Source organism: Pectinophora gossypiella, chromosome 7, assembly GCF_024362695.1.
Source record: "Pectinophora gossypiella chromosome 7, ilPecGoss1.1, whole genome shotgun sequence".
In the NCBI taxonomy this organism is placed as follows: Eukaryota; Metazoa; Arthropoda; class Insecta; order Lepidoptera; family Gelechiidae; genus Pectinophora; species Pectinophora gossypiella.
The window spans coordinates 5,517,730-5,532,839 of NC_065410.1; the positions used below are offsets into that span (position 1 = coordinate 5,517,730).

Consider the following 15,110-nt stretch of genomic DNA (forward strand, 5'->3'; position numbering starts at 1 on the left):
CACCGGGATTCGAACCCGCGGCCTCTGGATCGTGAATCCAACGCTCAACCACTGGACCACAGAAGCCGTTTTTGTTGAACGGTTCATTCTATTCGTGAACTTCTAAAGAAGGTAGGTACTCAGGGAATCATTTGTAGGTTGTTGGCCGTTAAATTGTCATCAATTGTTAATTAGGTTGGATATATTGATCTTCAACGGATATTTTAATAACTACTTGATTGAAATGATTGAACTGATACTTTAATAACATAAGCGATACGTACATATACGTCATCCAAGACACGCTATTTCTGCAAATAATGTTCATGTGTGCGACTGAGTAGCTCGATAACCGATGTGAGCGCTAATAATCATTACTTTGGCTAGGTCCTCGGATGATATCCGCACTACTCGTACTCGTATCAATCTTCATCTTATAATTGTACAACTGGTGATTAATAATCTACCAACCGACTTCAATGCAAAAGCCGATATAAAATTTAAATGTAAAAAAAGCAAACAAAACGTTGTCGACTAATCTACCAAATAACTGCGTGCTCACATAAACAAGCACATAACATAAATTGAACGCTTAAGTTTGAAGAAAATCAATATAGCAAAGTACAAGAGCAAAATTTGCCTACGTATTTTATTTTGCCTCTTACAAATATTTGCTGAAATTAAACTTGTTTCATAATTTGGTCTTGCTGCAAAACTTTTTATAAACGAAGTACTTAATAAAGATGCTGATAGGATGAAAGCTAGAAATCTCCTGTAAGTTACTTAAAATATTCAATCAACCGGAGGGAGAATGGAGCAAACTCCACCACGCTGCTCCACTGAGGCTTGGTGCAGGTGAATTTACGGCTATTAGCCAGGATCAACATATTAACATGCCTTCCGAAGCATAGAATAATTACTATATTAAATATTAACTCAGACGTTATTAACTCATGAGTGTTTTTTTTATTATGCGTATTTTAATACATAGCAACGCTATAAAATCGCTGAAAAATACATTAAATTTGAGAACTAGTGTTACCTCTACTTAGCAAATAAGTATATATTTATTATTCAGAAAAACTTTGCAGTGAATCGATTCTTCGGCTCTGAGTGTGCGTCAAAAACTAATTCAGGTCAGCCGTGTAGTGACCGCCAGCCATCGTCGCCCTGACATTAAAAACAACGACCACTATACTATTGGCAATAGTATATAAGCTAAGAGAAAACAGCAACGGGTATCATTTGGCAATCATTGCCCAACACAACCAGGAGAACAGGACAACATGAGAACTCTAGCGTTGATCTGCTTAGTAGCGGTGGTGGTTGCAGTGTCCGCCAGGGACATGCGCTACAAGAGGGAGGCTGACCTGGAGGCGGCGGGCTCCGCACACTGGGAGAAAGGTGGTGGCGGTGAGCACCACGGGGACCACCACTCCGAGCACGGCGCCGGAGGCGAGAAGGGATACAAGGGACACCACGAGCACCACCACGGCAAGCACGGACACGCACACCACGAAGGACACAAAGGACACTTTGGTGAAGAGGGCGGACACAAGAAACATCACCACCATGATGACGGATATTACGGCGAGCACCACCACGGCGAGAAGGGTGAGCACGGACACGGCCACGAGGAGCACGGGCACTGGCACAAGGGACACGACACCAAGGGACACCACGGCATCCACAAAGTAGATGAGTTCAAGAAGGACAAGCACTTCCACGACAAGCACGGAGAATCTGGCTTCGAAGAAGGCTATGGCGGTTTCCATCACGAGGGTGACTTCAAGAAGGGCGGCCACTTCCACAAAGGCCACAAGCACGGCGGACACCACGAACATGACTTCGGTAAGAAGGGTCACCATGAGGAGGGCGGTCACCATCACGAGCACAAGGGCCACCACGGCGATGAGGGCCACCACGAGCACCACCACCACCACGACGGACACGGCAGCAAGGGCGGACACGAGGACCACAAGGGCTGGGACTGGCAGAAGGGACACAAATAATTTAATAGGCATGTTATAAATTAAGATGAGGATATTTGTTATTGTTGATATTTTGTGATACTGGAATAAATGTTTTACGCATTATTTTTATAATCAACTAATAGTTGTTTGAATTTATTACTTTCGGGCGATGATCTTTCAGCGAGACGTTCAAAAGTACAGTCGTTTCATATTATACATGAAAGTTGTTCTAATTTTATACATTGGCCGCTTGCCACGCCGCCGCATTGCTCCCGAGTTTACCAACCGTGCCCTTGATGACGTCAATATTACGATAACAAAGTTAAATAAATCTGCCATAATCAGTGTCTGAAAGGTACATCCGATCGGAATTAAGTAGCGATTTGCTTTCTATTTTGTGATTTTCTTCTTACGTATATTGAATAAAGAAGCTAAAAATACTAATATTAAGTATATTGGTAATGACATAACATAATATAGCATCACGCCTGTATCCCCAAAGGGGTAGGTTAGGTTAGGTTAGTGGTATAGTATACACCCACAAACTCCTCGCCAGCTTTCAGTCCCATGTAGGTAATAAATAGGGGGCGAGCCTATTACCATTGTTCGGGCTCAAATCCTGGAAACTACGTGATATCAATTATCTATCCTAGCTTAAATTCAAACTCATAAAGTCTTATTCGATGGTTTAGAGCCCAAGCCGGCATTCGAACTCATGACACTACGTCGTAAGTCACGCGTTCTTTGAACAGGACTATCACGGACTACATTATATTAGTTATGATAGTTTTATTATCTAACTAAAGACCATTCCATGATTTATCAAGTCAATATACTATTAAAATCTCGTCTTTTATTGAAGGGTCTTTAAGAAACATTCTCAATAAGTTTTATATTCTTTTATGTTGGACAAAACAGTTGCAAAATATTCTAATCACCCACCCACAGAAAGTGATAAAAATAAAATGTACTTATGACTTCATTCAACCCACATAAGAGGTACATTATAAATAGACTATTTATTGTTTATTGTACAAAATATGTAAGAATGGCACTATGATAGTCGAAATTGTTATCGAATTCATGTTTGGATCATAAATGATTATCACGTGCTCAGCGATTAATGAACACATCATAAGGAAACCCACATTCCCGAGAAATATATTTTCGGACGTATGGACCTAATCTGTATTGGGCTGGTTTTCTCTTCGCGGGTTGGAAGGTCAAACAGGCAGTCGCTTCTATAAAAAACCGGTCTGTCAAATCTTCAGGTTAGGTAAGCGGACCCTGTGAAAACTGGATAGCGCTAGGAGGATGATGATATAAGAATTGCGCATGGCGTTTACTATAACACACTTTTAACACATTATGGTTCTATTGCACAAAGGGTGACAGATAAGAAAATGCATTAAAATACAATATTATTTCAATAGCCTCCTAATAGTTATGCTTTAAGTTTCCAAAAATGTGAAAAGCACCCTATTCGATGAAGAGGTAAAACACACTTTGATTCGTCCGCCGCAGACGTGTTACCGGTCACGTAATAGGTAATCCGGTAACAGAAAAACTAATCAAACTTTCTGTCGGGATTGTTACACACACAAGGAAAAACTAACTTAACATTACATTTGAGAAAGGTATTATTTTCTTCTTTTCCTTTTAAATACTTTTGTAAAGTTCTGTAAGTAGGTACTCGTAAGTAAATAATAAGAAATGCTGTCAATAAATCGGTTTTTTCTCCACTTTAAACTAATTACTGCTTCCTCTTCTTCTCTCTTTTTCTTCTTCTTCGCTGTGAGGTTAATTACCAACCTCACCAACTATGGGATCAGGCTTATTATTGGTCCTTATAGCCGGGACCAACGGCTCTATATGTTTTCCAAAGCACAAACGGACAGTCAAGTAATGTTACTACTGAAGATTCATGGTGAAATTTCATGTTTCGAGTAAAACTGGCAAGTAACAAAAAAGTAAACCTAGAACGTAATTATATTTTCCGAACATGTGTATTTTCACATGGAAACACTGAAAATCATTTCTTGACTGATTAGGTCGGGGAAGATATCTTTTCTATTAACTTTTTACTAAGAACAAAGAAAGTGAGAAAACCTTCTCATGAACCCGTAGTGGTACACCCACTAAATTAATATATATTTAAATTACTTAGGTACTAGGTACCTACCCCTTTGATCGACATATATACTTAGAATTTGAATTTAAAATTAATGTGATCAATTTCAAAATTTAAACTAAGCACGTCTTCGAAAATTATAAAGAAAATCTTGTGTATTACAAGATAAATGAAATCAAATCAAATGTATTTATTGTACTTGGCCTTATGCTAAAATTTATTAGTTAATAATATTAAAAAATCTATTAATACCATATTTGCGATACTTAATTATCGTTTCAATGCAAAATATCATCCGATAACAAATACAATAAATATTTATTATTATATAATTCGGAAACGCAAGTGTACTTGTATACGGGGAACTGGAAGTGGAAATCTCTGCGATCATTATTGTTCGCGTCGACCTTGAAACTTGACACTACACTATCGAGAAACGATAACTTACCTAACCGCCTCAAGCATTGGTATATAAAATCATTGCCAGCGATGCAGCTATCATTCAGCAACTGAAACAACAATCAATCAGCCATGAGGAGCAGCCTTCTGGTAGCTGTGGGGCTGCTTGCCCTGGTGGCCGCGGTGTCGGCCCGGGACCTGCGGGAGAAGAGGGATGCCGACCTCGAGGTTGCCGCTTCCCACCACCACCACCACGAGAAGGGCGGTGGACACGAGCACCACGAACACCACCACCACGACCACGGCGGCAAAGGGCACAAGGGACATCACGGTCACCATGAGCACCACCACGGACATAAGGGCCACCACCACCACGAGGGCCACAAGGGCCACCATGGCGAGCACGGCGGACACAAGAAACATCACCACCACGACGATGGCTACCACCACCACCACCACCACGGCGAGAAGGGCGACCACGGTCACGGACACGAGGAGCACGGCCACTGGCACAAGGGACACGACACCAAGGGACACCACGGTATTGAGAAGCATGACGAATTCAAGAAGGACAAGCACTTCCACCACCATCACGGAGATAAGGGCTTCCATGAACATCATGGCGGACACCATCACGAGGGCGGGCACAAGAAGGGCGGTCACTTCCACAAGGGACACAAGCACCACGGACACCACGAGCACCACCACGGCAAGAAGGGCCACCACGAGAAGGGAGGACACCACCACCACCACAAGGGCCACCATGGTGAGCACGGCCACCACGAGCACCACCACCACGAAGACCACCACGGCAAGAAGGGCGGCCATGAGCACCACAAGCACTGGGGACACAAGGGTTAAACCGTGTATGATCTCATTGTTGTTATTTGTTGATATATTGCAATTAGGTGTTTTTGTTACTTTTCTACTGAAGAATAAATACATTTTAAAATAAAACTTTCTTCCACATTCCCAAAAAAACATTATATCGACCCACACATCCTTCTAAGATAAACGTCATAAAAAATATGTATCTCATGCATGAATTGAGAAAGATATAAACATTTATTTCATCGTCTCAAAACAGAACTAAGTAACATTCGTCGTACCATCAAATTTGCCTTTATATCTTCATTCATAATACTTACTTATTTTCTTTTTATGAGGTTACCTTTTATATATAATTTAGCTAAGTTTTCAAACGTATGGCAGTATTGTATTATCGTTTTTTGACTACAAAAACTTTCATAACAATATTAAGTAAGTACTTAGAGGAATAAGTAACAGTTTTATAGTGAATCTAAATTAATCCACTGACAAAAGTCCAACACAACCCAACAGGGTCCACATAATATCAGCGTCGTGGTTCACGCCGCGACATGTGCCACCACCTATGATTTTTTCAACGAACATCCGTCTTGCTTTTTTGTAAGTAATTGTTTTGTGAAAAATTTTAATGATGTTATTGTCTTGTATTTGTGTGTGGCATCCTCTTATAACTATTTCTATTCTATTATAAAAATAAAATCCTAAATCAAATCAAATAATTTATTGCACAAATATGCTATTTTAGGTTTAATACATTTACCTAATATTCAAGGCAAATGAGTAAACTCTGGACACACTACAATCATACATAACATAAACACTGTTGGTTGGTGGAGATGTCGTTTAGCCGGGACCAACGGCTTAACGTGCCCTCCGAATATAATTTTACATACATAAACTTACGCCTGCTATCTACGTTGATAGATGTCCTATCCTGATATATGTCGCGCCGATTAACCCGCAGCGCTGGGAATAGCGGGATCTGGGAGTTATAAGGCAAAAAATCTAAAGAAGTACTCACTTATTATATTTGTGCTATATCGCACCGATATCGGCTATGAAAGCAATACTGAATCGAAAAGACCGTAAAAATCATACATACACACAGACATTAATTCATTAATTGAGGAGACGTTTATCTTCTAATTTAAGTGGAAGTTATACCTATAGTCACGCTCCACCTTTTTGTTAAGTGACGATTCAATTCGTCGAGCTATTTTACTGGCTGGCTAGGTAATATATGAAACATGGAAACAATAAAACTAAGTAATTTATAGTTCTCAATCAAGGGCTGATCCAGGTGGTCATGGGTAGCCACTGCAACGGAAATAGGCTGTCTGCAGCTTGGTGAAAAAGCTGCATCCGCTCTTGTTCTAAATCAATAGGATCATGTAAGAAAATGTTCATTAGAAGGGGCTGTTCTATAATGTACCTGTTACGTTCGGGCTAAACTCAGAAATTATTATCATGCGATTTTTACCGTTATGATCTGTATGTTACGTTAGACATCTAGAACTAACCGAAACTAGGTCGCTAGTTTATGCACATAAGTAAATTGTGGGGAGTTGCATTTTTAATTCCCCAAGTGCTAATTTGCGTTCTATGAATGACCTACGGCGAAAATAAAAGCTTAGAAAATGCATGCATTCCGTGATAGCCCTGTCCGGAGAACACGTGACTAAGGGCGCTTACAGACCAGCGACGATGGTGTCGACGACGTCGTCGTTAGTCTGTAAACGCTATAACATCGTAATGTCACCGGTTCAATCCATTGCATTTGACTTATAAGAGCTATGGCTATTGATATCACGAGGTTTCACGATCTATGCCCGATTAGAGGTAATACGCTCGGCCCCTATTACATGGAACTTAAATATGCAGCTGCCGAAGAGTGGGTATATATACTCTATACCTTGTTTTAACTTTACGCGGTTATTATCATAATTAAAACACATAATAACGTGTTCTTACCGCGTTTAAAGGGGGATGTGAGTGCGGTTTGTCGTAGTGAGTTTGGTGCGAGTTCAGATGGTTCCGAACATTCCGATATCAAAAACATAAACAAGCGGCAAAGAAAGAGGGTAGACAGATATGTCTGCCCGTAGAAAATTATGGATCTACCTACTCCACTCCAATCTCATCAGTCATCCCGTGATCATGGCACTTGCAACAGTGTCGAAATATCGGGAGTCTCATATCCCCCTTTAAACGCGGTAAGAACCCGTTATTATGTGTTTTAATTATACTCTATACCTCTGCCTACCCCTCCGGGGCTACAGGCGTCATGCCATGTTATGATCATGACTGTATAATATTTTATTATTTTTCGCTTTATTAACAAAGGTCTGTCGTGCTAATCATTAATGCACATTAATAGCTTAATAAGTAGTCTTTAAACCTAAAATCTTTTTTGATGACAAATACTCAGTTGGGTTTTTAATTAACATAGATTTACTTTGATTAGTTTACATAGGACCTTGACAGAGTAAGTGCAAGCATTGACGCGGGCTGCAATAGTTGCTCAATAATAGTGCTGAGAAAACCAGAGGGTCAGTGTCTATAAATGGTGCCGGCGGAAACAATAACAGTCATAGTATAGCAAGCTCCGTCAGAGACAAGAACGCGATGAAGGTGGCAGTACTGTGCGGTCTGGTGGCGCTCGCGGCGCTGGCGGCGGCGCGGCACCTGGAGAAACCAGACGCTGACCTCGAGCCCGCAGCCTCGCACCACCACGAGAAGGGCGGCGGCCATGAGCACCACGCCCACCACCACCACGACCACGGCGGCAAGGGACACAAGGGATACAAGGGACACCACCACCACCACCACGGCAAGAAGGGCCACCACCACCACGAAGGACACAAAGGACACCACGGCGAGCACGGCGGACACAAGAAGCACCACCACCACGAAGACGGCCACCATCACGAGCACCACCACGGTGAGAAAGGCGAGAAAGGACACGGCTTCGAAGAGAAGGGACATTACCATAAAGGACACTCCACTAAGGGGCATCATGGTGTTCACAAAATAGACGAGTTCAAGAAGAACAAGCACTTCCACGACAAGCACGGTGAGTCCGGTTTTGAGGAGGGCCACGGCGGCCACCACCACGAACACGGTCACAAGAAGGGCGGTCACTTCGACCACGGGCACAAGCACCACGGGCACCACGAGCACCACCACGGCAAGAAGGGCCACCACGAGAAGGGCGGTCATCACCACGAGCACAAGGGCCACCACGGTGATGAGGGCCACCACGAGCACCACCACCACCACAAGGGACATGGCAGCAAGGGCGGACACGAGGACCACAAACACTGGGGCTTCAAGAAAGGACACTAAGCCATAAACCGTTTGTTATTTATTAGGAACAATTTCAAGATACTTATTGTTAATTTGTTGTTATATCACTTTTGTACATAAACACTCTTCTATGCCAAATATAATAAAATAAGTGTTCATAATTCTGTAAGTATGTTTTTTAATTATTTGTAGGAATCTTTAGGCCCTGACTTACGTAATCTGGAAAAGAGCATTTTTTTTATAGTAAACAACTACAGTGACTAACCTTTTCTAATTGAAATTAAGTATTTAAGTAAGTATAACACGATATTTTCATAGACACAGACATCATCATCTCCCAAGCATTATCCCGTTTTTCACAGGGTCCGCTTACCTAACCTGAAGATTTGACAGGTCCGGTTTTACAGAAGCGACTGCTTGTCTGACCTTCCAACCCGCGAAGGTAAAACCAGCCCAATACAGGTTAGGTCACTCCGAAAATGCATTTCTCGGGAATGTGGGTTTCCTCACGATGTTTTTCTGTCACTGCTGAGCACGTGATAATAATTTATGATCCATTCGACAATCATTCGTTTAGGCCTGTGTTGCATGTTGGACTGGAACCTGCGACTTCAAAGTGAGAGGCATGCGTTCTACCGACTGGGCTACCACGGCTATTATTACCATTTCATAGTCACATTTTTTTTCAAATGTGTACCGTTAATTTCAATGATAACGTGGATTGAACATTGTAACCTTTGCAGCTAAAGGCACTTATTTTAACCACATGACCGTAACGGCCCTCAGACTTACAACGGTGTCTAAACTTAACATAGAGCAACACGGGCTTCCGCCAACAATACTACGAAATAGGTCGTGCTCAAAAAAGGATTCTAAAAGCGGTGGATGCTTTTTAAAGTGCATGAATTAGTTAATTAACGTATGTCCATGCAAATTATTATACCTATACCACGTGTTTTCAAAAACACATGAATCTTTGATTTTAGTCGATACGATGGAAAATTCCACTTAATATTAATTCAGAATAATGAGCTGAATCATCCCTCTCAGTTTTCGTTACGATGTCACTAACGCGCTGTATGTATATCAATGTAAAATTGTAGGCACCGTTGGTACAGTGTAATAAATCTGGTAAGATTATAAGTCTTTGGAAAAGAACTGGTAAAAAAATATACTATGGTTTATGTAAACTTTTCGTGGATACTTAGCCGTTACGATGTAAACGAACCAGCGCATTTGTATTGTTTTGTTTGATGGTGGAATTGTAATTTATTAAATCTTACTTTATCTAGCCTAATCGATCTCACTGCTGGGCGAAGGGGATGTCATTTTTCCACTCCTCTCGACTTTGCGCGATCTCCGGCCAATCCTTCCGATAAGCGTTGAGGACGTCACAACATCCTTTACGCGGTCTCACTGTCCAGTGGATACCGACTGAATGACAGTGGGAATTTGTTATACTTGCTAAATTAATTTATTGTAATATTCATTATAGATAGATAAAATACTTTATTGAGCACAATGGACACAAAATACAGAGATAAGGACAACATATACAGAAAAGCACAACAGGCGGCCTTATTGCTCATGCAGCAATTTCTTCCAGGCAACCTTTGGGTACAGGAAAATTTTGTACAAGTATAATAATAGCGGGTATTCATTGTATTTTTAATTGTAATTTAGATTTTGATTTAATTTGTATTGACTCTGTGATAACACTGTTTGGAGAAGGCGTGACTTACATCATCGTAGTGTCATAGGTTGGAATCCAAACTCGGACTCTAAACCACGGAATTCGACTTTATAGGTGTGAATTCGTGTTTGGATCATAATTGATATTAATTTATATAATGTGGTTTAAATACTATAAATGTAAATATTTTTTGAATCGTTTATAAACTAACGCTAATTACAATATTACGGTAACACATACCTACATTTTAAATAATTAAGCGATAAATATACCTACCAAATTAAATAATTAGTTGCGTATTATTTATAGTTACGTAGGCATTCAAACTGAAAATACTTTGTTTCGAAACAAAGCGATGGGTACCTATTGTGGAAGGAAACGTAAACTCAATGTCAATTGTTACGGAACCCCAGTATTCAGCTAAAGCTCCATAACATACAAGACTATTGTCAGTCGTCGCTCAAGCGCCTGTAGTTGTAGAGAACGCAAATATTTAGCTGCACGAATGTAGCTCCAAAAGTAAGAGGCACTTTTGCGACTGCCAATATTGTTGTACAGTTTGCTCCTACTTTACCTTCAGGCACTTCAACTAAACTCATGAAATCTAAACTTAACAATTCAAGCATGAAAAACGAAAAACTTATACGATCAAACTGAAAGTTAATCTTAACTTACTTAATACTAGGTACCTATAATGTCGGAACGTATTCCACCATTTTATATATTTCGTCTAGTTAAAAATATAGGTCTTTCGATGTCGCCTGTGCAATTCGGAAAACTTCTAGGTAGATGTGTGGATCTACTAGCTCAGATCCATTTGTAACACGTAGCATATAAGGTTATAAGTTCAATATTGGACCGCTGTACACAGAACGTCATGACTTTATAAGACTTTCATGAGAGGAACGATACCTAACCGGCAAGGTTCATTCAAGTTTTATCTTTTTCGACCCAGACACCAGTATTCCGTTTTAGAAATACATACTTTTAATAAATCATTTCCCTCACGTGATAAAATAAGGGTTGCTCCACACTGCCAGGGCATCGCACTCGGTGAGGGATTAAGAAGTGACAGCGCTAACGTCCATAAATCTGGCACGGCGAGTGACGTCAGTAAGTCCCGTACTCAGTCGCTAATTAGTGTAAAAGCGTTATCAATGGATTACACCCTACCCCTACCTCCCCGCGCTACACACATATCCACCTACATTATTTTGGGGACAACAAGGAAAAACGCCGTAGTAATATGTATATCTGTATAATGATTCATTTCAAATTATTGTCGTATCATAAATGAGAAATTAGCGACATTTACGCTTCTTCTACTATACTTACATACTTACTGATGTAAGTACGTAGTTGTTACATGAGTCATGTCAGGGGCTTATGGCGGCTCAGTAATAACCCTGACACCAGTAAAACCTGACACCACACGATAGTAAAAGATCCATCACAAGTGACATTCGGCCACTAAACAAGGTACACCCAACAGTGACAAAAGAGGTATCCACTCGTATCTCGTTATATCATAAAGAAGGGGTTAGATAACTATTCCATTCGTGTACAGCGATAAATTGCAGTTAAGTGGATTACGCATGAAAGACTGCAGCTTCTACCAGCCCGCTTAGTTATCCAGTACAGGATTTGAATTAATCTAGCTTTGGAATAACTTCCATAATAAGCTTCTGTTTTCCCTGGATTACGAATAGGTTGGTATAATTTGTGAGAAATGTTATGATATCGTGGCTAATGTCGAGAACTGATGTATCTGCAATTTTTGGTGAAACTGATATGCACCTTTTGCAATTGTCAATAAGACACAAATCACTTTAGCAGTTTACCGGCGTGCGTGTATGAAGCGATTGATGAATGTGGAGGAAGCAAGAGAAGTGTGTCAGGTTCGAAGCAAATGGAATTATATAGTCTCTGCTTACCCCGGTGGGAAATAGGCGTGATTTATGTATGAATGTATGTCACTTTAGCAAAACATTACAAAATCGTCTGTTAGCTGACCTTCTAACCCAATTACAGGCTAAGTCATGTAACGACTAGGTTCCTGTAGATGTCTTTGTAGCCGGGACCAATTATCTTAACGTAGTTTCCGAAGCACGGATTCAACTTACATTTCAGACAACTAGACGAGTCAACCACCAATATCCTATCCAAACAAAGAGACAGCCTCACAAAATGATTTTGATAGTGTCCCTAGTGGGAATCAAACCCGGACCACGAGATCGTCGCGCCGAACGCTATGACCGGTGGGTAGACCACGGACGCTGTTATGAGATTTGATTATATGAAATACAAAAGGAAATGTGTTTGGAAGCAGGTTAAGCAATCATCTCACCTTGCCTAAGAGTGTTATCGCCCGCATTCATGGCGACTTCTTGCACTGAAGTGGAAAAACTTTAACAATTCCTAAAATTAGATTGTCCATAGGTATTATGTCTCAGTGATCCAGTGGTTGAGCGTTGAGCTCACGATCCGGAGGCCTCAGGTGCGAATCCCGGTGGGGACATATTACAAAAATCACTTTATGATCCCTACTTTGGTTAGAACATTACAGGCTGATCACCTGATTGTTCGAAAGTAAGATGATCCGTGCTTCGGAAGGCACGTGAAACCGTTGGTCCCGGTTACTACTTACTAATGTAAGTATGTAGTCGTTACACGAGCCAAGTCAGGGGCCTTTGGCGGCTCAGTAATAACCCTGACACCAGGGTTGATGTAGTTGGTACTCCACCTCGCAACCCACACGATAAGAAGATGTCTCACTTTATATTACAATACGTTACTACGTACACGTACGTTGTTACGTTACGTTATTTACTTAGTTAAGAGTCTTTTTGTAATTATTTCTTTTTATTTTGGTGCAACAAAGTGTATTTGTATTGTATTGTATTTTGTACATTTTCTAATTCGTCTTTTAATTCTAGAATTTAACATACTTAGTAATAATCATTTACACATTTTATTTCTAGAATGGACGAATCACGCAAATTAAAACATTGGGAAAACGGAAATAAATCACGTTGAATCGGCTTGGGAAATTAGCAACTTAATTAGATAGATACACCGCATTGTTTTTCCAATTAGATTAAATTGAACTCTCTTGGGATTTCCGCGAAATACAGTTCGCATTTCATCGATGTTTTCCTACCAGCAAATATTCATGAAACTTAAAATCTCATTCGCACGATCATTTTGATACTGAGAATAAAAATAAGAAAATATATTTATTTCACGAGGATGTGAAAACGGGTCAAGTGTATTACTACTTGTATTATACTGAAGGATAAAATCTCGAGGAGCTAGCTGGCAACCATTTTGAGGTTCGATCCTAAGAAGCTATAGGTAAAATACATTTATTTCTGCCTTTCAGATAATAATATATCTGCATTAAATAAAATAATTTATTTGGAAATAATTTATTTATAATCTACACACAGGCCTATGTTATTACATTCACTCTCAACTCGAGTGTCGTCAACATAATTCTTCCAGTCAAAAACTTATAATTTATATCACTGTGCTTAATATTAACTAATAATATTATCATTCAAAAGGTTTATTTTAATTAAATAAATAGCTGACAGTTCTTTGAGCACGACTTATAAATCTTTGGGTTCCAATTGCTAGCCACAACACTAGAGCCGTGCTCATCAATGTCCCTTCTTGTATCCGAATTTCTTGTGGTGCGCATGTCCGCCCTTCTTGGCGTGGTCGTGGTGGTGGTGATAGTGTTCGTCGTGGCCACCGGCCTCCTTGTGACCCTTGTGTTCGTGATGGTGACCGCCCTTCTCGTGATGCCCTTTCTCGCCATGTTCCTTGTGGTGATGGCCTCCGTGATGGTGGCCCTTCTTGTAGTGCCCGCCCTTCTTGTGTCCATGCTCCTCGTGGAATCCTCCGTGCTTCTCCTCGTGGGCAGAATCTCCCTCTTCATCGAAGAAGGTTTTATCTTTCTTGAACTCATCGAGTTTGTGAATTTCATGATGGCCCTTTGTCGAATGTCCTTTGTTGTAGTGCCCTTTCTCTTCATATTTATGGCCCTTTTCACCTTTCTCTCCCTCGTGATGTTCGTTGTAATGACCATCGGTGTGGTGGTGTTCTTTCTTGTGTCCACCATGGTCGTCATATTCGCCTTTATGGCGTTCTTCGTCACGATGACCCTTTTTGCCCTCTTCGTGGTGATGATGGCCCTTGTACGCTTTGTGGCCCTTTTCACCATGTTCGTTATCGTGATGAGCGTGGTGTTCTTTACCACCGCCTTTTTTGTGTTCAGCATTGTGATGATGTTCCTTCTTGTGTCCGCTGGCAGCGGGTTCTTGGTCCCCCTTCTCTGCGCTGCCTTCGATCAGCCGCACTTTATGAGGAAATTCACTTGTCTTAGAAGACAGACGCCGTGCTTGCACCACCGCAAGTAGTACGACACATCCTAAAACTAAAACCACCCTCATCTTGTGACCTACTCTCAGTTGTCCGGCACTGATACGGTCTGCTACAGAAATTGGCAACATCTTTGATGGTGCAGCAGTTTTATACAGGGCGTTGTGCAAGCCGCCTGACGCCCCGGTGCGAGACAGAGACGCCGCAATATTGCAATAACCAATTTAGGATGTATTGTAATTAACTGAAATCACCTGAAACCTTACACCTAATTTCCTTAATTTTACGCTTTTAAAGTAAAACTTTTCAAATTACAAATTACTCGTACTCTCTTAACAATTCGTACCCATTTACACAATTTTATAATACCTGCTATCTTACAATGACTACAACGCCACAAATGTTTAGCGGGCAT

The 15,110-nt window shown here is 40.8% G+C and overlaps 4 protein-coding genes across 4 annotated transcripts; 3 read left to right on the plus strand and 1 right to left on the minus strand.

Annotated features, from left to right (window-relative positions):
* Window positions 1-1,170: 1,170 nt before the first annotated feature.
* Window positions 1,171-2,092, plus strand: LOC126368143 (histidine-rich glycoprotein-like). Its single transcript, XM_050012023.1, has one exon. It carries the CDS (start codon window positions 1,266-1,268, stop codon window positions 1,989-1,991), a length of 726 nt encoding a protein of 241 aa, XP_049867980.1. The 5' UTR covers window positions 1,171-1,265; the 3' UTR covers window positions 1,992-2,092.
* A 2,506-nt stretch (window positions 2,093-4,598) lies between these two features.
* LOC126368142 (histidine-rich glycoprotein-like) lies at window positions 4,599-5,403 on the plus strand. The gene has a single exon (XM_050012022.1). It carries the CDS (start codon window positions 4,615-4,617, stop codon window positions 5,341-5,343), a length of 729 nt encoding a protein of 242 aa, XP_049867979.1. The 5' UTR covers window positions 4,599-4,614; the 3' UTR covers window positions 5,344-5,403.
* Window positions 5,404-7,935: 2,532 nt separating this feature from the next.
* On the plus strand, window positions 7,936-8,655 carry LOC126368144 (histidine-rich glycoprotein-like). Its single transcript, XM_050012024.1, has one exon. It carries the CDS (start codon window positions 7,936-7,938, stop codon window positions 8,653-8,655), a length of 720 nt encoding a protein of 239 aa, XP_049867981.1.
* Window positions 8,656-13,902: 5,247 nt separating this feature from the next.
* LOC126368141 (histidine-rich glycoprotein-like) lies at window positions 13,903-14,766 on the minus strand. Its single transcript, XM_050012021.1, has one exon. It carries the CDS (start codon window positions 14,764-14,766, stop codon window positions 13,972-13,974), a length of 795 nt encoding a protein of 264 aa, XP_049867978.1. The 3' UTR covers window positions 13,903-13,971.
* Between the last annotated feature and the right edge of the window lie 344 nt (window positions 14,767-15,110).

What these genes read in the sequence shown, in the direction of transcription:
- LOC126368143 (XM_050012023.1), top strand. Translation starts at nt 1,266, where the DNA reads ATGAGAACTCTAGCGTTGATCTGCTTAGTAGCGGTGGTGGTTGCAGTG.
- LOC126368142 (XM_050012022.1), top strand. Translation starts at nt 4,615, where the DNA reads ATGAGGAGCAGCCTTCTGGTAGCTGTGGGGCTGCTTGCCCTGGTGGCC.
- LOC126368144 (XM_050012024.1), top strand. Translation starts at nt 7,936, where the DNA reads ATGAAGGTGGCAGTACTGTGCGGTCTGGTGGCGCTCGCGGCGCTGGCG.
- LOC126368141 (XM_050012021.1), bottom strand. Translation starts at nt 14,766, where the DNA reads ATGAGGGTGGTTTTAGTTTTAGGATGTGTCGTACTACTTGCGGTGGTG.